Raw genomic sequence first — 27576 nt, forward strand, 5'->3', positions numbered from 1 at the left:
CGAGTAATGACATTAGAAACAAAATAAGGCTAGGACAAAACATAGAAAGAGGCATTTTTAGGCTCTGAAAAGTCAGTATAGGCATGAACCTCGAAATAGGCATTTATAGGCACAGAAAAAGATGCCACAAAATGTTTCTAGGCCCGTAGTTGGTGCTTATGTGTGAAACACGCACAATAAAAACTAAAGAAAAAAATACGCATTGTACCTAAAGTTCTGGTCTCTATAAATGACTATCACACGCTTAGTGATAGCCACTTACTATGTTGCCAACCAAGATTTATCTCTCCCCATTTTAATTATGGGTCTTTGGACTGTCTCTTCCCTAAAAACTCTTTCAGCATTCTGCTGTATAAAAATATACAAATAGTTCTTGAATACAGGATTTTTGTAAACAGATGCAAATGAGTAATCCATGTAAACGGCAAACTAATAGCTGACACATTCTTTTCAGACTAGCCTCCAATTTTTATTACATGCCTATTATAGTCTTTAGACCATGCACCGAACGTGCCCATTAGGGTGAATGCATGGTGGTGGCTTGACATGACACCACGAGCGCCATGTGTCAATGTTGAACCCATTTCTCATGGTAGGGTAACAAATTGGCTCCCCAAGCATCATCTGGCCACTGTGTCGATTTGCAGATAATTTTGATAACCAATCCACAGCAGTACGTATCCATCATTGACCCATTGTCCTGAAAAAGTTATGCCGCATCTCATGCAGGCAATACAGTTTTCATGCAGACAGGCAGCCAATACACAGGCTGTCATCATACTGCAATGTTGGTTTTATCAGCTAAACCCAGATGAAATTCATGTAAGCGTTGGATAGCTACATTACGACTAGGTGAATGCAAGACACAACTACCAAAATACTCAGGCACTCAATTTTTTTAAAACTCTGCAGATACACTTATTTTCCCAAAATTCGCTCAACAGCTGTATTTATTAATGTGCTACAGAGATTGTAATAGTTTAAAGAATTTATATATGATATACATCATTGTTAAAAAGTTTGAATTTGACATTTTCATTTTATCAGTTTTCAGCAACATTTAAAAAGGGCTAAGTAAGACATCTCTCTGCATTCAATACAATTTAGTGCTTCCCTATCAAGTAACGATTTGCAACCATACCAATTGTAATGACAGTGTGTCCGCATTTCCTATGAATCGCAAAATTAGATTGAGATAAAGCTTCCTCGGAAGGACTCTGTCCCTAAACACGACAAAAACGTATTGTAAACATGGTAGTGAGTCAGTGACAGCAGCCAACAATGCGAGAATGCTGACGCACCTTGAGGCAGTTCGCCAGGAACCGCTTAGCCTCGAATCCCTGCGAGAGAGAGAAAATTGTGTTATGCAGAATCATTGTCCCAATCAAGTGCATATTTCAACAGTTTCGGGAAAACAAGCTCTACGCTGCCAGTGTCACTGTGATCAATAATGAGAAGTGCCTGTCCATGCTCTTCTACATGCCTCATCATCATCATCAGTCCATCGCATGACAAATCATGACATCTTTTCACTATAATCATCCCACTTCATGATTGTTTCTGGACACTCCCAGAGGTGTCATATTATGTTGCACATCAATCTAGTCCATTATGTGGTCACAGGCTTCCTAATCTCATCGCCTTTGACAGTACTTCATTTCTTATGCAAGCACCCTCTTACTCTAAATGGACACTGGTTATCTGCTCTATGTCCTAAATGAGCTGCTCATCCGTGCACCTTTCTTATACAAACATGGGTTCTCGAAAGTGGGTTTCATGGAGGGGTTCCACAGGCCCTTTTTCGGGCTTCCTTGAACCACCAAGAAGTTTTCCCTGGTTCCACTCTCACTAAGTGGCTAAGACAGTGAACATGAGGTGCACTCAATCCAAGGAACCTCCATCACCCACGACGGAGTGTGCAACACACACACGCAAATGGCCAATAGCTCTGCCAGCAGCCCCCGAAAGCGGGCAGCGCACCTAAGCTTTTGCACTTAAATCTGGAAGGCCATAACTTACCACCATGCACATTTCTCCTGTGTGTAAATAGATGCTGCTAGCATGTGCACTGATGTTTACGTCGGAGGACTAAAAAAAATTTTATTTTTAAGCAGCCAAGGACGTTAAAGATAAACTGGGTTGAAGAACTTCAGTATTTCTTCAACTTCCTTAGGGCCAGCACAACCCAGTTGGCTCTAGTACGGCAGAGTACAGCAGCTCTGCAAGTGCAGAGCACCACAAATGCACACTGGGAAAGGGCAAAAAAAGCGCCAGCGTCCAACCGGCGGAGTCGCCATGGTCATCAGTGAAAAAAGTAAGTAATATGCATGGAGGAAGGAAAAGTCAGGAGGGAGCATTGTGCAACGCAATTGAAGCCAAACCTGTCAGGCGAACACGTCACTGCATGTGAAAGTGTGCGGTTGGTTTTATAGTGTTTTTCACTAGTCGATCTACAGCAGTCGCCGAAACCTGGAGCTAGTGCTTGCATTTCACCAATCCGAATTTGCCAGCAGAAAGCAAAAATGCTCCACGGTGGATCGTACCGGAGGTCTGTGCGCTTACACCACACAAACCAACTTCTGCTCTGTGCGTTTTCGTGGCCACCAAAATTGCCATCTCACAGCAAGCAGAAGCAACGTATGTTTCCTGCCCTAGTTCCGTCCGAATCCATGCCTTGGCAGCGGAGCAGGTGAGACCGATCCGGCACGGAGTGAGTTGATCCGAAAAGACCAATGAAAAGTGCGAACCCGTTCCAGGTCAACCAGTGAAATTTAAATTCGTCGCCATGGAGCGAAAAATCCTGCTCGAGATGAACCACTGAAAAACGCCATTAGTGTTCTCGCTCAGCAAGCAGAGCCATGGCAGAGCAGCCAAACAAGCGCACACTGAATAAAAACTACTGGCATGGCTACAGGGAACCAAACGTCTCGGCAAATCTCAATTCTTGTCCTGTGACCTCGATGCAAGAAGTCACGTGCTGGGCCTAGCTTCATAGAACATTCTCCTGCCAAGGCGTGACATAATGCTCTTTTTATTTCCTTCTTCCATGGTGATATGCATGGAGGAAGAAACACAAAAGATTTGGTTGGCCCTGCTTTGTTTCAATGGACTAACCTACTGCTATAATGAAGTCGAAAGTATAAGATACAATGCAATATCAGACATGGTCAAGTCAATATTTCCTCACTCACTGTTCAACATATTTTTCTGCCATTCTGGAGCGGTTTTCTCCGCTCCGAGGGAAGTATTCCAAAAGGGGGGCAATGTTGATCCTTAGCCCTTGCATCCTTTCCTATGGCACAATTTCTCATTGCCAAGCATCTGTCGGTCACAGCTGAGGTTTCTTTTAATCTGTTCCTAACTTGGCACTTGCTAGTTTTCTCAATTGACTAAAAGCTTGTTCATGTGCGCTTTTTCTGCTTTTCACTAAATAATACTTTTGCTGATTTCTGGAAATGCTGATAATCAAGTAAAAGCGGATTAAAGAATAATTTAGCAAAATAATCTTCATTTCTAATGGCATACGGACAGTTTCTACAATATTTGCTAAACGTTGCTGACATTTCTCTAACATTGCTCTGCAGGTCTTTACAAAGAAGAAACTAGTGCGACTAAGAGCGCTTGAAAAGATTCTATGCTTGCTTTAATGATAACATGGGAGAATAGACGATTCACGGATTTACATTTGGAGCCTAAGACATCCTTTCAAGCCGGTTGGTAATTCATGACTTCCTTACAGGAGTGCACTTTAAAAAGCACGGACACAATAAATGAGGACGCCCTTCATTTCTTTGTGTCCGTGTTTTTTGAAGTGATCTGCTTATAATAACTAAGTTACAGTTAGAGGGAATGTGGGGACTGTTAACCATAATACACAGAAAATTTTCAAGTGTGTTGGTTAATTAATGACTAAACGACAAATGGTAAACTTCTTTTTTGGCTGTGTTACTAAAATGCTTACAAGGTTTCCCCGCTGCCCCCAAGAAGCAATGATGGTTCTATATTTGCACAAAATGGGTGCCTTGCATGGGTGACGTGCATCAAAAGCTTTACAAGCTTATTTTACGAACTACGAAGAAAGTGATCAAAATGTCCTCGAAGAACTCAACGTGCCACAAAGACTACATTTTGAGGGAATAGGGGGCATATTATGCGTGATGCATGAACAAATTCTCAAAGAGAAACAGTTAATTATGCCCTTTGCTAAACATTTTTTAATAAGTGCTCGAGAGCATTATATGGCCATCATCAGCCTTTTGCCAATGTCGTGAGAGAACTCTGCATCACACCGCATATACATCTGATGAAACCAGGGGTCATGCTAAATGTAATGTGTGGCGAAACTTCAACCTTTCTGGCTTGATAATGAGTCTCGTAAATAAATACTTCATCCTTTTTTTTTTTTCTTTTCTTTCTCATGCATTACACGGCATTCATAGTCGGTTTCTCCGATGTCTTTGGTGAAGTAATTGTGACACTTTGTTTATACTCTGTGAAAATAAGAGTATTATGATGGTTAAAAGTTATTGCGCGACATAAAAAACGACACGGACGTGAAAGAAGACGACACACCAAGCGCAAACTTCTTTCACGTCCGTGTCGTTTTTTATGTCGCGCAATAACTTTTAAGCAATGGATTACCAACTTGCCCGGAATGCTGCTCTCATTATGATGGTAATGTGTAGGCGAAGTACAAAGTTGAGAACATGCCAAACGCATCTGCAAGATTCTGCACTTCAAGTGCTTTATTTCTTCATCAAGTGTTCACGTGAGTTACACAGCTGTTTTTCTCTGTGTTTCCCAACGTCCTGAAAGGACTCTAGGCCACAATGTCTTTACATTTGGTGAAAATTGGGAGTGTGTTATGCGCAATATGTGGTGAAAAGTTAATGTTTCTAAAGTAATAAGGAGCTTTGAAAATAATTACTGAACCGTTCTTTTCTTCTTCTTTTCATGCAATATGCAAGACACCTGGGGTGTCCTCAATGAATAAACGAGTCACCTTGTTTATATTCATGAGTATAGGTGGAAGGTTATTGGTGGTGTGCAGGCGAAGTTCAAAGTGTGTTATTGATTTACAGCGCAGAATTTAGCCTGTCATCTGGCAGAACTGTAAGCCATTAATATCAAATTCGGCAAATGGGGGAACATTACGGCCAATATGAATGCGAAGTTAAAAGCGCACAGGTGAAGTACAGCCTCGGATGAAAATTCCTTGAGCAAGTTGGTGCGATAACACAATGAAACAACTCTAAAGACAAACAAAAACAAAAGAAACAAATAGCAATTGAATGTGCAAAAGCGTAATAGCCTGCAGGAAAAGAACCAATGCATGAGTCATATGCAGGCAACGTTTGGTTCTTTTGTGTGTGGTTCTTTTACAAACAAATGAAATTTAAAATGCGACTGCTTGAAAGATACAGCTTGACTAGAAATTGGCCCATGATTTTGTAAGGCCACGCAAGTCCACTGTCTTTTTTTGCTAATGCAAAAATTAACCTGCAGACTTCAGAGATTCCTTGGGTGGAATCATTTACAACAATTTAAGTAAGTGAATTATACATGTCTCAACAATATTGCTTCTTTTCTGAGTAGGCAAAGCTAACAGCTCACAAAGTAACTGTTTTATTATTTACAGTTATCAGTAATGAAAACATCACCACTCACACAAAAAGTGAGTTAGAGGGCTTGTTTTATGTTGCCCGCAGTGGACATAGTAGGTGTAAACAATTGCATTTCTCAAGCACACAATTAACTAAAGCTTAACAATTGAGGTTGCAAAAGCAATTCTGGAACATGCTGTGATGCCACCAATAAAACTATGAACTTCAGTGCGTGCGGCTGTCCCTCTGCTATTGTCATCAATGCTCAGCGGTTTAATGCCTTATGGTGATCCTTGAGAAGGATTCACTGTATCATAAGTTTGTCAGAACAAGGAACCCTGATGCACTTGCAGGCTTTAGGAAATACCGGAACTATGTTACAAAATTTGTATGATATGCTAAAAAGCTGTATTACAGGAACCTATTTCAAGAGGTGAGTGCATTCCAATGTCCACAATAGTGTTGACCTTGACCTTGTAGTTGAGGATAAAATGTAAGAGGCAAAGAATTACCAAACGTGTTTAATGATTATTTTAGCAGTCTGGAAAGAAGTACTCATGGCACAGCAGTAACCCAACTATTTGGGCACACGCAACGCACATAAAGCTTTTATTAAACCTGCAGATCCGCATGAAGTTTACATGATATTCATGCCATTAAAGAATAGTAAATCCTGTGATGTGAACGGGCTTCAAATACCGTATTTACTCGCATAATGATCGCACTTTTTTTGTCAGAAAAATTGAAGCAAATTCAGGGGTGCGATCATTACGCGGGTTAAATTTCCCGGGAAAAAAAAAAATTTTTTTCGTCCGCGTTTGCTGCGGGATGCGAGATTGCGGGTGCGGGACACCAAAACAAAAATGGCGGCTAGCGGAGCGAGCCGAACGCGCCGAACGCGATTTTTATTTCTTCTCGTGAGTACATTACGTGCATTGAAACAGTTTCTTCCGTATTAGTGATGAATAATATCGTTATTATCGGCAAGTTTGCGGCAATAACGTAGCCATGTCCACTTTGAGGGGACAGAAATAGGTGGGCGCGCTTAGCTGCCAGTGACAGAAACACATGACGGGCATGCTGCGGAAACTGCGGCATCTGTCTTCACTACTTTCCGCTAAGGGTGGGCGTATATCTTAGCTGTGCTACAAGCGTCGGCGTATGAATAGGGTACACTTTTAACGTATCGGAGTAAACGTGGCTACTATCATTGCCGCGCGCGATTTGTTGCGTGCTCACGAGTGCAAAAGCAGATGAAAAGAATCGAAATGCGCCTTTATTTTTGTTGACATCAGCCATTATAAAGCCAACCCATAATAAAGGCAAGTTTGGTTGTACCTAATTTTGTCATGGAAGTGCGGAAAGTGATGAAAGTAATGAAATGAGGCATCTACTTAAGAATGTTTAGTGCGTGCAGGCCGCTTGGCTTGTCTTGAAGAGTCGTTCGCGTAGCATTCGACAGGTGGTAAGCGCGATCATTATTCGCTAGACTTAGCACACGACATATCGCTGCGGCAAGTTCGGGGTGCGATCATTACGCGGGAAATAAAAAAAATCGAATTTTGACGACAAATTTTAGGGGTGCGATCATTACGCGAGTGCGATCATTATGCGAGTAAATACGGTAAGCAGTGGCGTAGCAACAGGGGGGGCCGGGGGGCCGTGGGCCCCGGGTGCAAGGTGCCAGGAGGGGGGGGGGGGGGGAGGGAGGGGGTGTCATATGCGTCTGAAGACACCCCTCTTTCCGCCGGCTTGACTGGGCGCAAATAGCAAAGAATGCTCCGGTATCCAGTAGCCCGAGCTCACGTACCCGATGCGTTGCGCCGCAGAATTGTCGGTTGCAGCTCTATCAACATTCCACGAAATAATTGCACGAATGTGCGGGCTAAAAAATTTACTTCGCAAAATGGTCGCTGAACTATACTCGCCTTAGCGGAATGTTTCATGTGGGGTGCGCTCGTGCCGTGCTTTCATGCATGCTGGGAGCAGGCGTCGCTAAACTTACAGTGAGGCGTTCTAAGGCGTTGATGCTCTTGGGTCCCTCTTCCGTTCCGAACGCGCAGCGAAGACGAACAAAGACAGCAGCGAGAGGGCGTTCAACGAGCGCGCCCGGCGCTCGCGTTTACAGCGAATCGTCCGTTGAGAGCGACATTGCACAAGTGCGGCCGTGAAAAGTCGCGAATGGGATTCTCTGTCTGGATCGTCTTCAGACTCGGTGCCTGGAGTTCCTAGAATTTATCGCCAAATGGAACTTCTTACTTACTGTTATCTTTCGCATGTTCCTCACGATCTGCGTGTCAGTTGCATCATGCGAAAGGAACTTTTCCAAGCTAAAGCTGATCAAGACGTCTCTGCGCTCCACCATGAGTGATAAAATGCTATCAAACTTGGCGATACTGACCATAGAAAAACAAGACGTAAAAAATATATAATCTTTACTACTGTAATGAGTTTGCAGAAGCGAAGTGTCGGAAAAAGAACTTCTGAAGGAAATGTGTCCTTAGCGGTCATTACTTTAGTGCAAAAGGCTCGATGTCCCACCATGGTTTGTGCATCGGCAATATGTATACTATGTTCTATTTATCAATTTTGAATCGTTGTATTCGTTCTTTATCAGTTTCGCGGTGTTCAATAAAAGATATTTCTCCTAGTCATAGCTAACCATTTCTTTATCATTTTGTTGTTGTGTGACTTCATGTCAAAAGTACAGTGTCTGTGTCAGCTACACGGAATTTTATAAAAAAAAAGATTAATTTTGTAATAATATTTCCCGATATTCTATGACGTTATGTGCCTTTGTGATTACTAGGAACTCGGTAGCGTGAAAAATATGGCAGATAAGTTATGACCATATCCTGAATAATCATTTAATTAATACTTATAGAGGAAGCACTTCAATTAGAGAATCGAGGACTAAGTCATATCATTAACTCAAGAAAAACTTCTTTAACAAAATCGTTTTTGGTGCTACAGTCTACAGTACTTTGGCACTGCGGGCGGCGCCCAGTATGGCAGCAGCGACAGAAATATTAAATAGTGGACCAGTGACGTTGATCCCTCAATCATATCCATTGCGAGTGCAGACCAACAGTAGTGCAAGCTTTCGCTGGCACGGGCTTCATCACGGCCTTTCTTTTTTTTTTTATGGTGACGCTAAGAATCGACGCGAAGCGTGCTCTACTCTGTTCCCAATCTTGTGGTGGTACCGAAGCCCGCATAATCACGTTTGTCCGTATAGCAGCAAGTAAAAACAAGGCTTTATTGTTCAGAATAAAGAGAGCTCGCAATTTTCATAGCATTGGCGCCCGCGCCGCAGGGAGGCAGGTGACATTTTCTAATAGGGTGGGGAGATCAGCGTCACTGACACACAATTTAACTATCGTTTTCGTTCACGGCTGCCCACAGCCAAAATACTGCGCGCCATAGTACCTACGACGATTTTTGTGAAGTTGTTGTAGGGCAAGATATGAATGTCGGGCTTCAATTTTCCAAATGCAATATTGTCGCTAAAATTGGTAATTAAAGCTTTATCAATATATTTTTGTTACCTGTGACGTGAGCCACGTTTTCCATGATGCCGCATTTGTATTGGCTGCCAACCCTTACAGTCTGACAGAAGATGTGCACATGCGTTTCTCGCAAGTTATCAGTGCAGCACCCTGTGTTATTTGGCGCAGAAAAAACAGCGTGTATACCTGCTGCATTCGCGATGTCTGGGAAAGAAAGTGAAGGAGGGGGGAACCCGGGGGACGTGCGCGGTATCCAAGGTGGTGATGAAACTTGGAAATTGTCGACATCCTCGCCTTTCTCGACTACACCAGGGGGGGTGACAGAAGACCCATGGGCCCCGGGTGCAAGACCACCTAGCTACGCCACTGCAAATAAGACCTATTAAGTTTGTGCTTGATCTTTTGCTACCAGTACTTACTCATAACTTTAACCTACCACTGTAAACTGGAATTTTTCCTGAAAAAATGCAATATGCAAAAGTTAGTCTTATTGAAGTCCAGTGACAAAAATATGCTGTAGAATTATAGGCCAGTCTCAATACTGCCTGTCCTAGCCAACGGACTAGAAAAAGTTATTTGTAAAAGATTAAAGTCATTTTCTGATAAACATCCCATCACATCAAATAAACAATTTGGGTTCCGTGCGGCAATGTCAACTGAATTGGCTCTGCTTACCCAAAAAGAGTTCATTTTAAATAGTTTTGAAAATAAGGAACTAACGCTAGGAATTTTCGTGGATTACTCTGAAGCATCTGATAGGCTAAATCATCAGACTTTGCATACTAAACTAGAGCATTATGGGTTTCGGGGCATTTCTCTGAAACATTTACATTCTTATTTTAACCATAGCAAACAAACTTGTTTCAATTTCATCAGAAGACTCACGTCTCAGGAAAATTACACAGGGTGTTCCCCAGGGACGTATACTAGGGCCAGTAATGTTTAATATATATGTTAACAACATTGTCAAAATTTCTAATGACACGAACTTCATCATTAATGCGGATGACACCAGCCTCTTAGCCTCTTTTTTTTTCAGTCTCGTAATATCGCCGATCTCTCATTGGCAAATATCACACTGAAACAATTGGACGAATGGAGCAAGGTCAACGCTCTCGTAATTAAACGGTCAACGCAACGCAACGCAAGGTCAACGCAATTAAATACAACAAAAACAAAAGCTGTTATTTTTGCACCTCCACAAAAACATCTAAGTGAAGACATAATGTGCAGGTTGGCTGTGAAGTAATTGAACTTGTTCCTAATGTCAAAACTTTGGGTGTCATATTTAATCAAAATAAATGTGGAATGAACATGTGGAACTTATTGCATCCCGTTTAGTTAAAGCTTGCGGTGTGTTTTGTTGACTCCGTGAGACGATACCATCTAAAGTTAAGCTGATCCTTTATAATGCACTATTCTCATCTCATTTAATGTATTGCCACCTTGTGTGGGGTACCACGTCAAAGCATAATATCAGAAAAAAATTACTGCAACAAAAAAAGGCTCTTCGTCATATCACAAACGTGCCATTCAATGCACATGCATCAGAACAATTTTCGAAGTTTAATATCATTTGTCTAGCAAGTTTATATAAGGTTATATAAAGTTATATAAAGTACCTCTGGTATTAAAATACCAGAGGTACTTTAATTACAACAATGAAGCATTCCTGGGGTTGTGCAACCTAACAGAGCAAACAGACACGCATATCCTATAACATTAGGGAAAGAACGAGATGGCTGCTACCACTTTCCCGTACAAGTTATGGATCAAATCGTTTAACCAATCGCGTCCCATTCTTATTAAATAAACTATGTGAAAACGGTGTCGAGATAACTGACATTACTAGGAAAACAATATGAGACTTCCTAAGTCAAAGTGAGTAATTATTTTTAAACATTCCTTTGACTAGGGGAAGTCACTACCTACCTCCTTTAATTAAGTGGTTTTACATTTTGATAACATTTTGCATATAGGATGTAACCTGCAAGACGTTTATACACACCTTTATTTGCTATCTGTGCTTTCGTATATTAACAGAATGTTATATGATAAATTTTTCAGCTATATACTATATATTCATATACAGTCGCTGACTGATTTTTCGGACTCCAAAAATTTGGACATGCTCGATTATTCAGTCTGCTTCGTGGCACCACCATTCTTCCCATAGACCATAATGTATAACAACTGCCAAAAGTTCGGACACCTTGCAATATCTCGTCTGATTTTTCGGACACTCCTTGAGCCAACTCGATCCTTGAGCGACTCCAACACTCCTTGAGTGACTCTGACCGGTACATGGTTCAACTTGCTGAATGCCCTTTTTGTTTTGAATGGAGCCTCCTTGCTGCCCCACAAAGTGGCGCTACTGCAACTCCCCGCTCATCATCAATGTTTCTGCCTGTTTCGTGGCTACAGCAGTTTCAGTCTCAGCTTAGTAAGCCATGTCAAGACAATCCAGCAGCTGATTTGTTTCTTTCTTCACGCATAACGCTGCGAGTAGGCCACGCTTTTCGTTTGTGCAACTGATATCGGCGTGACGGCGTGGTGACTAATTGCAGTGACTGCAATTACGTTTTTTTTAAAAATAAATACGTGCTTGCAGGTGTGGTAGCCTTCAGGTGTCATGCATGAATTTTACTGGGCTCTGATCTGACTGGCCCACTGCCGCACAGCCATTATTTCTCAGCTCGGTGATAACAGGGCAGCGGCTTGCCAGTTATGCCAGACAGCGTGCTTGACATGGTACCAGGATAATAGGTTTCCGTTGAGCCTTGGATTTCAAAGTTAATTAGGAATCTCTTTAATTCACTACTTGGCCATAGCAATGTTTCATGTAAATAATGTATTGTGTCTTCAGATAATCAACAACAATACAACAATTACGGGTCAGCTGTTAGTCAGGCAAAATGTTACGAAAGCGATTTTATCTCCTAAATGAATGACCAAGTATACTGCCCTTATTGGGTGCCTTGCAATGCCTAAGCATGGCATCAATACTGGGTTTCTCTCACGTCCACGTAATTTTGAATATTTTTTCTGTAGGTATTAGTCTGTGCTGTTACACAAATATCAAATATAACAAAGCAATCTTAGTAACAGATGAGACTTCCTTTATAACAAGGTTAGACTACACTGGCATAATAAACTCATTTGCATGGGTTGTTTTTATTTATTTTATCTTATTTAAACACAATTTTTAAATATTGCATGGAGTGCATAGCACAAATTGCCTGTTCAGGTTGATTATCTGAAGACACAATACATTATTTATATGACAAGTTGCTTCGGCCAGGTGGTGAATTAAGGAGATTCCCTAATTAACTTTGAAATCCAAGGTTAAACAGAAACCCATCTAGTTATAAAAATTCATGGTGGGAAATATCAAGCACCCACCAATCACTGAAAAAAAAAAGACATTTCGGCCCTGCTACTCTAATGATTGTTACTAATGTTACTAATGATTGATCGGTGCCTGATAAATGCCACCAAATTAACTTCACTATTATTTAATTTAGGGCACATGCAGAATTGAAGCCAAGCAGCAGTGAAGCCACCTCTTGTTCGCAGAATTCTTATGACTAGCACCACTTTTGAGACATCAGTCTCAAAAACCTACTCAAGAATTGTGTCAGCGTTCTGGTTGACATTATGCTTTCGGAAAGTGTTAATGCAATAAAAGCCTTTTATCGTATTGATTGACAGAACCTCGGCCACCTCATCATCACCTTTAGTTGCCCATAGGCTTGGGTGAGGTCCAGTTTTGAGAACACTTTTCTGCCTTACAGGTTTGTGAGGACCTTGGATACTGTCTGCAACAGATAGAAATCCTTTATTGAGGTTGCATTTACGGTGCTGTCAGATTCTGCCATCTCTTTCCCGCACAATAACAACTGGGGTAGCCCAAGTAACATGTTGCATGAGTTGCATCACACTTTGGCGCATGAGACGTTTGAGCTCTTCCTATACAGCTTGCCTCTGGGCAACCGGTAATGCAGGTATGAACTTCGGGGGAGCTGAATCGTGCAGCTCGAGCTTGGTGGACAGGCTCCTGTACTCATTTATGCCCCCGTAAAAAAATGGCAGCATGTTTGCTGAGTACAGCAGTCCCATTCGTGTCACAGCAGATGTGATCAATGCCATTTAATTTGACGTAATAGTTCTGCATAAACCCGCATGGTGGAGAGCAGCAATTAATAAAAAAACGGAAGACACTTTGTCGAGACTAAAGTGTGAAACGGCGAAAGCCTGACACCATTGGCAATGGCGATTTGTTGCGTTGGAAACACCACGAAGACACACAACTTGTACACTGTTATGTGAATGTTTGTTTGTTTATCAAATGCCTGCAACGTCGTTTGCGCCTATGTCTATCATTTTGATGTGTTCCGAGTCCATCGTTTCAAAGCTGTCATCTGGGAGGATGTCGGCTTGCAACTCATCGCCAGTGAACTCCTTGTGCTTTAGTGGGTCCACATCCAGGATGGCTGCTTTGCAGCGCCAAACTGTTGCAGCGCCACCTGTGGATCGGGAGGAGATGCATCTTCCACGGCGATGTTGGGGTTTGCTTGATTGACTTGTACTTGCTCGGCTTGCTGCGGCAAGATGGCAGTCACGCCGCTTCCGAGCTTCATTTGCCTTGGTACCCGGAGATGCAGTGAGTCGTTTCAAATGCATGGCCTCTCTTGCGTTGGCCTATCGCGTCCCTGGACTCTGTGGTGTCGGACGCACCTCGCCGCCCTGATGCATGCCACGTATATGCTCAGCCTCCTCTCTTGAGCACCGCTTGCGTTCAGTGGCTGCCGCACGTAACAGGACCGACAGCACTGCTGCCGGCCATGTGAACTGCAGCACTGTTCGGTTTCAGCAGTGGCTTTCAGACAGCAGCTTTCAGACCGTCAAGCGCCGGAGTCGTTTCCTGGTCCCGATCAGCCTCGGATAGTTGCCCGAGTGGACCGCTAGCCAGTCGTGCATGCGCTGGCCCGCCTGTGCTTTCAGAATAGCTCCAAGGTAGACCGGTAGCCATCTCGACTGCCAATGGAACATGTCCTACCAGGCCATCGCCACCCATGCTCATTCTGCTGACCTGCCCAAATCTGAGCCACAGTGCCCGCTCCCCTCGCGTGCCACACCGCTAAGCACCATCACTTCCTTTTCGTCTACTATGTTTTTCCTGCAGACCTGTCTCCACTCCACTCGTCACAGGCAGCTTCTGGATCAATCTTGAATGTGGGGGTTGTGCCTTTAACTTCTAACAAGACCATAAGCAGCTTTTGGTCTTGGATTGGCGTCACAATGTTCAAGTCATGCAATTTCATTTCTTGCAATGGTCTTGAGATGCCCAATGCTTCAGACTGGCCTACAGCATGCAACCTGTGATGTGGAGGCTTGTTAGAAGCGAGTTGTGTGCTTCACTCTTTCCACTTTCTTTTTCTCCTTCTTTTTTACACAGGCTTTGTCAATGTGGGGTGGCCTACCTTTGTGCAGTAGTGGCATCTGGAAGTGCAGTATGGGTAGTTGTCTAGGTTATGCTGATCGTCTCAGCAGAAACAGAACCGTGTTGAGCGCTTGTTCCAGTTGCTGGTTGCAGATGACTTGGCAGTGGCTTTGTTGATTTTGGATTCCTCCCCTTTGATGGGTTTTTGGTGGATCTTGGCATTCTCTGCTCGCAGTGCAATATCGAGGGCCTTTTGGAAAGCAAAGTCCTTCTCAGCAAACAATCCCTGCTTGACATTGTCGTCTTGGAATTTGCAGACAAACCAGTTACGCAGCATGATGTCAAGCGGTAGCGTCTTTCCTGGCAATGGAGTCAAGTCGATCCAACTGCGACTGTTCTGGCACCAGTGTTGAAGTTCCGAAATTACACTCGGTTGCCAGTTTTTTAGCACTGCTATGAAGGGTGCAATGCACTCATCTGGCAGCTGGTCTCGACGCTAAATGCCACATCTGCTGTAGAGCTCGAAGGACTGAGGGTAGAAATGCTGGTGAAGGTGGGAGACAATATCTGTAAACAGGTGGTGCTTGGCTTTTCGGTGCCATTAATACCTTCACTAAAGCTGGCTCGCCCAGAAAGAAGACCTTGTCTTTCTTTTTTCGACGTTTACCACTCTTAATTAAATGGCTTTAACTTCATTTTGCCACATTGCCCTGCTTTAGGACCATCTTCCTTTGACACAAAACAGTTCTTAGCCATTACATTTTTTTTTATTTTACTGTGCTTTTTTTAAACTGCACTACCTTCAGGAACCGCCGACATTTCTAGACTGCACTATCTCCGGGATCAGGTCCCATTTTCTTTCCTGTTGAGTAAAGCCACACGTCCTGGTGCAATCCTAGGTGAGCACAGTTCAAACAAGCACCTCTAGGTTATATTTCGACCTTTTTCACTAATTATGCATTGTTGCTGGTCTGTACATAGCTCTACGCTAACTTGGTGCGTCTGCTTCATTCTAAGCTTCATTTTAAGGCCTTTTTTGTTGTCCTACATGCACTATGATTAAAATTGTCGAATTTGATTAAACAAAAGTGGTTAGGTGCCTAGATCCACCAAAACCCAAATTGACCTGAATTTGCCAAAGAAGACCTTGTCTAAGTTGTCTTCAAAAACTCTGGTGGAGACACCGAAGGTCTTTGAGTACTGTGTACTGTACTGTACTTTGAGTACTGAGTCTACAAAGCATGTGCAGGGAAGCAGATACATTAGAACTTGTAACAAGTTGGATTTTTTATTTTTCATACAAATCAACAAAGCAACCGCCCACTTTGTTTTGCTGACCCAGGCCCAGCAAACATAATGGATGGCAATTTGCAGCCAGATATAATAACATGCAGCTATACGCACACGAACGTGGAGCTTAAGTTGCAGTTGAGTTTTCACATTCGCTGCCATAAGACCTATTATATAGAACCCTCTGGAACCACTCTCAGAGCAGATATGGTGCGATGTTTTCCAAAATCGGGCTCTTATAGTCACGTGTAGGAGATACTGCAATTTGTAGCAGTTTTGGAGCAATGTAGCAGCAGTTCCACCACTGATTAGCCTGGCTACATGCACTGCGTGGAAATTCTTTGCCTAGCGACGGATCTTATATCGTTTAGAACACTTGTAGCTGCCAAGCAGGATACATCGCAACCTAAATAAAGAGTTCTAAAATACATAATAAATGCCAATGTATTTATTCCACATTTTAAGGACAGATATCTCAGCAGTGGTGCTAGTATTATCATTTATTCCAAGCAGACATGATTTCACTACTGCTTGGCTTCAATATTACTGTTGCAATACGTGTCTTAAAGTGAATAACTAAAAGGTTAATTAGAGAATCTTTCCAATTAGCTACTCAGACACAGCAACTTTTTGTGTAGGTGACTTCCACCTCTTTTAGAATTGCATCTGAACGATAGAAAAATGCTATCTGTCACAGGCAATGGAAAAAAAAACAGCAGGCGGTATAATTTTCTTTTCAGAATACTGGTAACATATCACTCATTAAGAGTGGATACTCCAAGCCATTTTAAGCAAGGAAAGCTTTTAGCTCCTGTTGTCAGCGACCTTCAGGTGACCTTGAGCCAAAAGCCAGAGCCATCATCCGGGCACTGAAACGAGAACATTCGGGCAAGTTGCGAGAACAAAACGAGATTCCCCCACCCTATGTACAGGGCAGGACCACATTACCTACTCTAGTTATTCACAAACAACTTACAAAAAATATTGCTTCTGAATTCTTCCTAATGTTTGTTCACAATATCATTACACTGAAGTTTTATTTGTCATTTCCAATACCAACGTTTGAAAAGGCAAATACATGACTGTCATCTTTTGGCACTGAGCTGCCTGTGCGGCTTTTCAATATGCCAGCGGTCCGTGAGGCCTGCAGTGCATCCGGCACACCAGCAGCACCGGTAGCGTCCAGCAGCACCCAAGCTGGTAGCATTCGGCGCACCGCTGATGGCTGTTTAACCGAGACGAGATTTGAAATGAGGTTCTGTCTGTGACAGGAAATTACTATGCCCATGTGGACCAGTGCACAGTATAGCGTGGTGCCGTGTAGTGGGGTGTGCCATTGCGAACATGCACTACACCTATTTCAAGATTGTGGCTAGTATCATCTCCAACAAGTCTACTTCGCCGGTTGCTATTTCATGCTTAAATCTAGTCTCAATTATGGGAGAGTCATTAATTTTTTATTTGCCTAAAGATTCCCTTTCATGATCCGGTTCTCTCCTTGGCCATATTAAAAATTACATTTCCTCACTCCTGGGTCAACCCTACACTGGCCAATTTCCTGGTATAATCACACTATCCGATTTTTTAATGAAATTCTCATTTCCTTGGCATCCAAACAACTACGCTAACAGACTGCCATTTTACCGCTTGGAACATCAGGTGTACTTCCCTGAACCATACAATTTTAAGTAAAATGCTACCATAAAATCTTCTTATCATCATGAAAATATGATGCAGAAGAAATCTTTCACGAGTTTTATAAACTTTTCATGGTAGTAGTAGTTCATGAAGTACAGTGGTTGTTATGAACTAGTTTATTTTTATAATGGCATCTGTTCTCTCATCCTTGCAGCTCTTTATCACACAGTATCATCTATTGCGTTACACTAAAAAACATGAATAAAATGAAATAAGCGAAATGTGAGCAAAGACGGAATCAGTAAGGCATTGGTGAAATAGATACTGTAATAAATTACAATTTAACCCTAGCAGTAACTTAGGCGTGCTCCACTCTACAAGCAGATTTTGTCTTCTTTCGCAAATAAATATTGAATAAAGATTGAAACATTACCCCTGACCCTTGAGCTACAGCTTCCAGGTTTCCCTGCAGAGTACCTGTGGCTTTAATGGAACCATCCTCCACGTTGAGCGTCACAGAATTCGCCTGCAAATATTAAAACAAATCCAGCTAGTATACACCAACGTGCATGAGCAAATGAAGTCAGTGGCCATGGATTATTTTGTAGATACAACTAGAAGTTTCACAAAAGTAGCAGCACACATTTACAGAAATGCACATCTTCCAGCTCTCACTTGTTAGTCATGTGCTCTGCTGACATTTTTCAAAATGTGGTTGACGAGATTATAACATTTTGTAGTGACACAGAGAACAACCCTGGTGCCAATAGGTGGAAATGTTGATACCAAGGTTCCCAGAGGCTCCAAATCTGATTGGTAGAATCAAGTACTGCCAAAGTTGGCAAAAGTGGAAAAGTTGATGGTGGCAAAATTGTTTTTACTCCTTGTGCTGGCGTAATTTCCCACTTGTGAAAGATAAATCAGGAGGGTCGTGGCAGTTCACTTGACAGCCCTCGCCCCTTTCCTTCTCCACCTGCTATATGCGCAAATGTTTGCACACAAATATGTCAGCGCACTAGTGACATGACACATCACGCGCACCGTGCAAATCCAAAACTAGTCCTATGACAGGTTGCTCGAAGCTACAAAAAGAGACCGAAGTGTGTCTACGAACAGCGTCAGGAATCAGAGGCTGCCGTACAGTGTGTCGCAAAGATGGTGGCTGTAAGCAAATTTGTTGGCATGGCGTTAAAAAAGTTCAATAATTTAAAAAGATTTTACTCTTATTGTCTTATAAGTCTTATTGTCTAATTATCAGTTAGTCTCATTATAGTCATGTGCCTGTCATGTGTCGCCATAAATATGCCCTACCCTTCTTCTAACTAGATGCCTGGAATGTTGCTTCCTTTCCCATTGGAGGCACCCTGTCGCACATTGCAAGCCACCACTGCAAGATAGCACTTGCAACTGTACCACTGAACTTTCTCTGGCAGAGAGCGCACTTTCTGCAAGGTGAAATTATGTTATTTAGCACTTTTTCAGCACACCGCACACCTTATCTTTTATCATACTGTTTTTGTAATGGAAGACATTCTACAGTGATAAGCTGTGCGAACGAGGAAATAGCAGGAGTGCTGTGTGCTGAAACCTGCATCATAATGAGCAGACGTCTGTTGGAGTTTCACCGGCAGCACAGTGGTTTCAGCGGCACAGCCACAGGTGTGTTCTAAGCGTGCTCCGAGAGGGTCTCTAGTGACACTCCCAAGTAGCAAGGAAGGAAGGGTAAAGAAGCGGGTTTTCAGCTTCCAGACATCTAGATTAAAGAAGGCACTGGTGCGACAAGCAAACATGCTTAAGCGTGTTGCAGCCTTGACACAGTGACACTTCCTTTCCCTCTCGCATGACGTCTGCAGTGGTGTCCAGTTGTCGGCGGGCGCTGCTTTTCAGGGTGTGTTGGCGGTCTGTTTTTGTGCTTTCTCCTTTCTGTGTGCCAGTAATGAGCACTTCACATGGGCCGCAGGAGCCGATGCACAACGAGTTCGACAGTACCCTTCAAGGCATGTCGGGAGTGTTTCATGCCAGAATAGTATTAAGCTGAGCTAGTTGGTGGATTGCTAAGACGAGTTTGAACATCTGAATTGCAACACAAAACAAAGGGAGATAGACAAGCTAAATTCTTGTCTGTCTTCCTTTGTCCCATGTTTCAGTTCAGCTGCTCATACTCGCTTTGGTCTGGTACTGCACTTCTCGCAGTCCGCAGGTCCTGTGCACAATGACACAATTGATAGGGGAGCTCAATGTTCTGAGACAGTCCCTATTCGTGCATTGCTTTTGTTCTGACTGCCGCTGGAAGTCTTTTGTATTAAAGTGCCCCTGAAACGGTTCGGACAAATTTTGTAGACGCGTAGGGTACAGCTTAAGTAGAACATCCGCACCACAATTTAAGTGAAGCGTTAGGTATTATTGGAGCTACAAGCGAATACAAGTTACCCTCCTCCCTAGCCATGCTTTTCTTCCTCAACTTGTTCGCCGAGCGGACAGGGCTAAGCTCCACCTTCACTGGTTCTGCGTCCCGATGCGACGTCACATTGTCCACTCCCGGTTGTTTTGGAGCCCGCCCCCGCTCGCGCAAAACGTCTCCGCTAGCGGCTTGGCCGTCAACCCCCAGCGAGAGCTATCGAAGCAGCGTGCGTTGCGAGCATTCTGTCGTAGCGCCGAACGTGTCTGGTATTCCAGTAATCACACACTAGCAGAACGTTTCAACGGAACGGTGAAGGTATAAACTCAAGCTGACGAAGGAACTTTAGCGTAGACGTACGTGAGCTGCCTGATCGGTCTCCAGTCCAGCCACCCGTTGGCACAGAGCTCAACCTGCCAAAGAAAGAGCTAATATTGCTCTAATCAAGTGTAAAAGATTTTAAACATTTACAAAAAAACAACAACCAGCCCCAGCAATCTCTCTCATTCAGGCAGTTGTGCTGCAAGAATTTGCAAACATAGGTTTTCCTGCTGCCTGCTCCATCCCCCGACCTGACACGCGACTGGTGCCGACTGCTACACCTCATGGCAATCTGTATTCCCCTCCCGATACTGTAACCCTACCGGGTGGAGAACTCCAAACGACAAGCCCATTTGCTTCTGTTGCCTCTGCATTGGCCACGCCGCTCGCCACTGCCGCACCTTCTGGACGTCGCTGTATTCAGGCTCCTTTTCCCCGTCTCCTCGCTCATATGCCGACCTGCACCATTACTCGCCTCGCCGTATGCCTCCTACCTCTGACGTATCCGTCGATGTCAGTCGTCCTGCTTGCTCACCGTCACCTCAGTGCCATCAGTCCCCGTCGGCCCAGCCATGCTGCTATTTGTCGTCGACCAATTAGGGAACCTCCCGAATGGAAAACTAGACCATGCAGCTCCTGGAGGTAGTGCTGCATTATTTTCGTCATGTGGAAATCCTCCATTGACCATCCCAACGAACCAGAACTTACTTGATGTTCATTTAAACGGCGTCCCTTTGACGGAGTTAATAAATACTGGAGCCCAGCTGTCCATAATGAGTTGTAAACTCCGTTGTCGGCTGAATAAGGTTCTCACACCTCCTACTACCCGAGCCGTACGCGTGGCCAATGGCAGCACTGTTGACATCACAGGAATGTGTACTTCCCATATAAGTGTCGCCAACCGCCACGTTCCTGTTCTTTTTACAGTGCTGACTAATTGTCCTCATGGCCTAACCCTTGGACTCAGCTTTCTTATGGCGCATTCAGCATTGATAGACTGTTCTGCTGGTACCCTTTGCCTCGAACTTCCTCTACTTGCGCATATTCGTGCTGAACTGCCGAACAACTTTAGTACGACTGCCTTCGTCCACCTGCTGCCTAAAGCCTTGACTTTCGTTTATTTGGTATCATCTTTTCCTGTGCCCGATGGTGATTTTGTTGCCACACCTGTTCGTGATGTCTTTTTCATGCGCAATATCACTGTGCCCAACTCCGTCGTCACCGTTGCCGAGAACCGGACATGCCTCCCTGTCGTCAATTTTAGCCTGGCAAAGGAAGTTCAACCCAAAGGTGTATCGGTTGCAACGCTGTCTGCTATCGGAGATGACCATGTCATGACGTTTTCCGTAGATAGCTGCTTTGATTCTTCACTATGTCCACAGGATGCTATTTGCCCTGACGCAACATTTTGGCCCATGATTGTTGCGGACCTATTGCCTGAACAAGCAGCAGCTCTTTGTCGCCTTTTGGTTTCCTACCACGAGATCTTCGACCTCAACAATCACCAATTAGGCCAGACTTCAAATGTTAAGCATCACATAAATACTGGTGATGCCAGTCCTATTCATCGCAGGCCATATCGAGTTTCTGCTTCAGAGCGTAAGGTTATTGAAGAGGAAGTGAACAAGATGCTTGCCAAAGGCATTGTTGAACCTTCGTCGAGCGCTTCGGCATCACTTGTGGTGCTTGTTAAAAAGAAAGATGGCTCATGGTGTTTCCGTGTAGATTATCGTCATCTAACCCGCATTACCAAGAAAGATGTCTACTCCTTGCCTCGCATTGACAACGCCTTCGATTGTCTCCACAGTGCCAACTACTTTTCGTCGATAGACCTGCGGCCTGGTTATTGGCAGATTTCTGTGGGTGAAGAAAACCAAGAGAAGACCGCGTTAGTCACTCCTGATGGTCTATATCAATTCAAAGTTATGCCATTCGGTCTATGCAACGCCCCAGCAACGTTCAAACGTATGATGGACTCTCTGCTTCAAGGGTTCAAGTGGTCAACATGCCGTCTGCTACCTAGAGGATGTTCTTGTATTTTTGCCTACGTTTGAGACACACCTTGAGCACTTATCAGCTGTTCTTTAAGTCTTCCACGAGGCTGGGCTCCACCTAAATTCCACGAAGTGTCTGTTGCGGAACACCGACCACTTAAAGGTCGCGTTTCCAAATAAAACGGAGCCGCGAGACACCCAACAAAGCCTTTTAATGGCAAGAGACAGACACAAAAGATATCATGATTATGATAAAGGTGCGCACACTTCTTGGTGCCAGGCGCAGAGGCAGCAGCCCACGATCCATTCTTTTTCTTTGTCGTCTGCTAATCTCCGACAGTGTCACTTCAGTCGTCGGCAGGTTACAGTGCTGGGCCACCTCGTCAATGCTTCGGTATTCAACCAGACCCGGAGAAAATTCGTGCTGTCATGTCTTTTCCTGTACCTCAGTCTGTCAAAGATGTCCGACTTTTGTAGGACTCTGCTCCTACTTCCTACACTTCGTTAAACATTTCGCAGTGACTGCCCGACGTTTTACTGATCTTCTGAAGAAGGACATGCCATTTATGTGAGGCCCCACTTAAACTGCCATGTTTGCCCACCTCACCAACATTCTCACCATACCACCTATTTTAGCCCACTTTGACCCGTCCTGTCCTACAGAGGTGCGTACTGATGCCAGAGGTCACAGTATCGAAGCGGTCTTAGCCCAGCACAAACAGGGTCAAGATCGCATTATTGCGTACACTAGCCACCTCCTCACAGCGGCAGAGCGCAACTATTCGATTAGAGATTGTGAATGCCTGGCTCTCATCTAGGCGATTTCCAAATTCCGCCCGTACTTGTACGGCACACATTTCTCTGTAATCACGGACCACCACGCGTCCTGCTGGCTTTCCTCACATTAGGATCCTACCGGTCGACTTGGTTTCTGGGCTCTGTAGCTGCAAGAATATTCCTATACAGTATTGTACAAGTCGGGATGATTACATCAAGACACAGACTGTTTATCACGCTATCCAGTGGACGAACCACCCACCTACCCTGACCCTGATACCGACGCTTGCATTTTCTCTGTTTCTCAGCTGCTACACTTTGCCGACGAGCAACGCCGTGATGCCACTTTCCATGCCATCATTGATGGCTTGGAGTCTTCGCCTTCTGGTTCGTCCCTTCACCTGTTTGCTCTCTAGGATGGTGTATTATACCGCCACAACGTACACCCCTATGGTCCTGCCCTACTCCTCGTCATTCCTAAGCACCTCCGGTCAGCTGTTCTCCAAGAACTTCACGATTCACCAACAGCAGGCAGCCTTGGTGTCTCCCCCACCTACGACCGGATTCGTCGACGCTTCTTTTGACCATGCCTTGCCTGATCCGTCCGGAAATACGTTGCGGCGTGTGAAAAATGCCAGCTCCAAAAAACACCATCGACGCTCCCTGCCCGGTGTCTTCAACCGCTCAACATTCCTTCAGAGCCGTTCTTTCGCATTGGCTTGAACACCAGAGCAGCCCAAGCATACGAAATTGCCTTTGCTCGCCTCCTGTAACGTCGACACAAGACGACGTCACAGCCGTGTTAGGGAGCCGGGAGAACTGTGGAATGACGCAGCGACTTTTGGCGAGCTCAAAGCAGCGGGATTCCTTGACAATGACGTCGATGGTGGACACATTGTTGAAGACCAACAAGTTGACCGCGTTGTCTGCGATGCCATGGCCGACTTTGTCAACCTCAGCCATTTTCTCGTCGACTTTCCAGCAAAGAGCGACCACATCTTGCAATCATGATTGCAAGATGTGCAATCATGATTGATGTGGGATGATGTGGGATACAGAAATTCGTCACACGAGGCTCGTTACCAGTACACTACAGGTTATATCAGCCTTCATGGCCAGCCAATTGAGTTCACCGCCCATTCCAAACTTCCGGTGCGAGGAGGAGCTCTTGGATACGGACACTTTTCCTGGCATCACTCAAGTTCCCCGACTACATCCAATCGCTGTGGCATTCCAATTATTGTGCGCATGGGCGCATGTACCACGTTGTCGGACCCATCAGACAGGTTGGCAACTCCCACCTCATGCGCCGCACGTCGAGCTATTGTCTCCCCCCCCCCACCTGCTTGACTCTTCCTGAAAGTGCAACAGGAGCCTGGCACGGTTCTAGGTAGTTGATTGTGGTCTCAAGCAAAGCTGTTTTGCAGCCCTGAAAGGTCGTTTGAGGACAACCCGTCTCCTCCAGCTGAGCGCTTGCAGGCAAGGAGGTAACGCCAGTGGCAAGTCACCCATTAGACAGTGGAGCCCTTGGAGCGACCCATGGGCTGACTGTGACGGCACTTGCTCGGGCGCCTGCTATTAGAGGAAAATTACGACACCTAAGCTGGCTCGACGATTGGCCAAAAATGAATTGACCCCAAGAGACAGGGAGAAGAGACATTGCTTCCTTCATTCATTCATTTTTTCGTTCTAGCCATAGGCCGCAGCGTCCGATTTCCTGCCGGCCGTTGAATACTTTATGATTGTTCATTACTTTGTGTTATTACTGTAAATAATGTAAATAAACCTTCAGCTCTCAATATCCTCCTCAATGTCGGCCAACTCCCACTTTCAATGGCAAGATCTAATAGTGTGCAACCATAGGCTGGGGTTGCCGGACTCTCGCGTAGAAGGCGCTGAGGACTGACATAGCTGGAAGTTGGAACGTGTTTAGTGACTATTAAGTCGGTAGCCTAAATGCTAGTACTTCACTGTGTTTTGGTTTGCATGAGTTTTACTTTGAGTTTGGTTTAATTAAAATTTGTTTGCTGTGCTTCTCTGTGTCTCCTGACTCCATCTCTCCCGACATCCGCATGCCCCCGAGATCAGTGACATGTGACAAAGTTTGCGACATTGCCTCATCCATGGCCCACCTCCGAAGAACTGCAGCACGACTTGATCTGATGCACTGCTAATACGAGGAGAACGACACGCGGCACTCGTAGCAGTATCGAATCAGTTCTCTCCTTTTAAACATACTCCATACACTCAGCCTGGCACCAGGTAACAGGATTCTACATTTATTTATTTATTTTTTTAGTACCCACAGCGCCCATTCAGGTATTACAGTGGGGGGGGTTCAGTCCGTGGCGGCAAGATATGTACTAGATATAGCAATGTATGACAGGCAGTTTAGTGCAACTAAATCTAAGGCAATGCTAAACTGGCAATCTTTCCAGCACCGAAGAGCGTCGTTTCGACTGAAGCTTTTACACTGCATATATCATTCTCATACTCGAATTCCGCGTGACGTGTACATAAATCAGCCTCACTACACATCAGCACGTAAAGATCATGAACACAAGATAAGAGAATACAAATGTAATACATCGGCCTTTACCAGCTCTTTTTTGTCAAGAACCATCAGTCAGTAGAACCGACTTCCTTCCTCAGTTGTAGGAATTTCTTGTCCTAACAAGTTCTTTTCTGCATTAAAAGCGATAGAATCTTTTGATCCCTAAGGCTTGATAAATATCACGTGTACGTCTAGCAATCATCATGACCTATAAAGAATCCCAGTTGCAAATGACATTTTATTTTAGTGTCTCTTTTTTCACCTTGTCGCACTGTATCTTAATCACCCCATTCTTTTTTTTTTTTGTAAAATATTATTCACTTCGTCTTTTTGCTTTTTCATCATGAGTCTTTGTAATCATTGTGCTTTATGTACTTCTTTTTTTTCACGTGCGACATGAGACATCTGCAACGTGCCTGTGTCTGACATGGCTGCGTGCTACGTGGCTGTGTGCTTTTGTGTCGGTGTATAATAATCTGTTTTTCACTTACACGAATTTATGCAAGCCTGCAATTTTTATGCTTGTTTTTTCATCTGTATCCCTCCCCCCCGCTGTAGTACCTGAATGGGCGCTGTGGGTACTAAAAAAATAAATAAATAAATGTAGAATCCTGTTACCTGGTGCCAGCCTGAGTGTATGGAGTATGTTTAAAAGGAGAGAACTGATTCGATACTGCTACGAGTGCCGCGTGTCGTTCTCCTCGTATTAGCAGTGCATCAGAACAAGTCGTGCTGCAGTTCTTCGGAGGTGGGCCATGGATGAGGCAGTGTCGCAAACTTTGTCACATGTCACTGATCTCGGGGGCATGCGGATGTCGGGAGAGATGGAGTCAGGAGACACAGAGCAGCACAGAAAAAATTTTAATTAAACCAAACTCAAAGTAAAACTCATGCAAACCAAAACACAGTGAAGTACTAGCATTTAGGCTACCGACTTAATAGTCACTAAACACGTTCCAACTTCCAGCTATGTCAGTCCTCAGCGCCTTCTACGCGAGAGTCCGGCAACCCCAGCCTACGGTTGCACACTATTAGATCTCGCCGTTGAAAGCGGGAGTTGGCCGACATTGAGGAGGATATTGAGAGCTGAAGATTTATTTACATTATTTACAGTAATAACACAAAGTAATGAACAATCATAAAGTATTCAACAGCCGGCAGCGAATCGGACGCTGCGGCCCATGGCTAGAACGAAAAAATGAATGAATGAAGGAAGCAATGTCTCTTCTCCCTGTCTCTTGGGGTCATGTCATTTTTGGCCAATCGTCGAGCCAGCTTAGGTGTCGTCATTTTCCTCTAATAGCAGGCGCCCGAGCAAGTGCCGTCACAGTCAGCCCATGGGTCGCTCCAAGGGCTCCACTGTCTAATGGGTGACTTGCCACTGGCGTTGCCTCCTTGCCTGCAAGCGCTCAGCTGGAGGAGACGGGTTGTCCTCAAACGACCTTTCAGGGCTGCAAAACAGCTTTGCTTGAGACCACAATCAACTACCTAGAACCGTGCCAGGCTCCTGTTGCACTTTCAGGAAGAGTCAAGCAGGGGGGGGGGAGACAATAGCTCGACGTGCGGCGCATGAGGTGGGAGTTGCCAACCTGTCTGATGGGTCCGACAACGTGGTACATGCGCCCATGCGCACAATAATTGGAATGCCACAGCGATTGGATGTAGTCGGGGAACTTGAGTGATGCCAGGAAAAGTGTCCGTATCCAAGAGCTCCTCCTTGCACCGGAAGTTCGGAATGGGCGGTGAACTCAATTGGCTGGCCATGAAGGCTGATATAACCTGTAGTGTACGGGTAACGAGCCTCGTGTGACGAATTTCTGTATCCCAGGCCCAAAATAAACGAGGGCATGTGGGGAAGAAGGCATGTGGCCAACGAGGCCATGTGGGCAACGAGGGCAAGAGCAAGAGCCCGCGCTGCACCACGTGCAAGCGCAGGCTCTTCACCCCTGACCCGCCAGGCTACTACTATGTCAAAATCAACACAGGTACTTTTTTTTTCTTTTCCCAATTTTGATAAAGCAGTTCCAACCACCTTTCTAAACAGCTTTC

At 44.5% G+C, this 27576-nt stretch overlaps 1 protein-coding gene across 3 annotated transcripts in view; it reads right to left on the minus strand.

Moving 5' to 3' along the window:
- The window catches only part of LOC135902248 (protein FAM185A), a 117356-nt gene that overhangs the window by 31543 nt on the left and 58237 nt on the right, over positions 1–27576 (minus strand). For all 3 annotated transcript variants that reach the window (XR_010564462.2, XM_065432234.2, XM_065432233.2), the window contains exons 3-4: positions 17917–18009; positions 1302–1340 (exon numbers count right to left, since the gene is read on the minus strand). Coding sequence is in view for 2 of the 3 variants with exons in the window: in XM_065432234.2 (XP_065288306.1) it covers positions 1302–1340; positions 17917–18009 (132 nt within the window). In the remaining variant the exon portion in view is untranslated. The remainder of the gene's footprint in view (positions 1–1301; positions 1341–17916; positions 18010–27576) is intronic.

The sequence above is a fragment of the Dermacentor albipictus genome, chromosome 6, assembly GCF_038994185.2.
Source record: "Dermacentor albipictus isolate Rhodes 1998 colony chromosome 6, USDA_Dalb.pri_finalv2, whole genome shotgun sequence".
NCBI lineage: Eukaryota > Metazoa > Arthropoda > Arachnida > Ixodida > Ixodidae > Dermacentor > Dermacentor albipictus.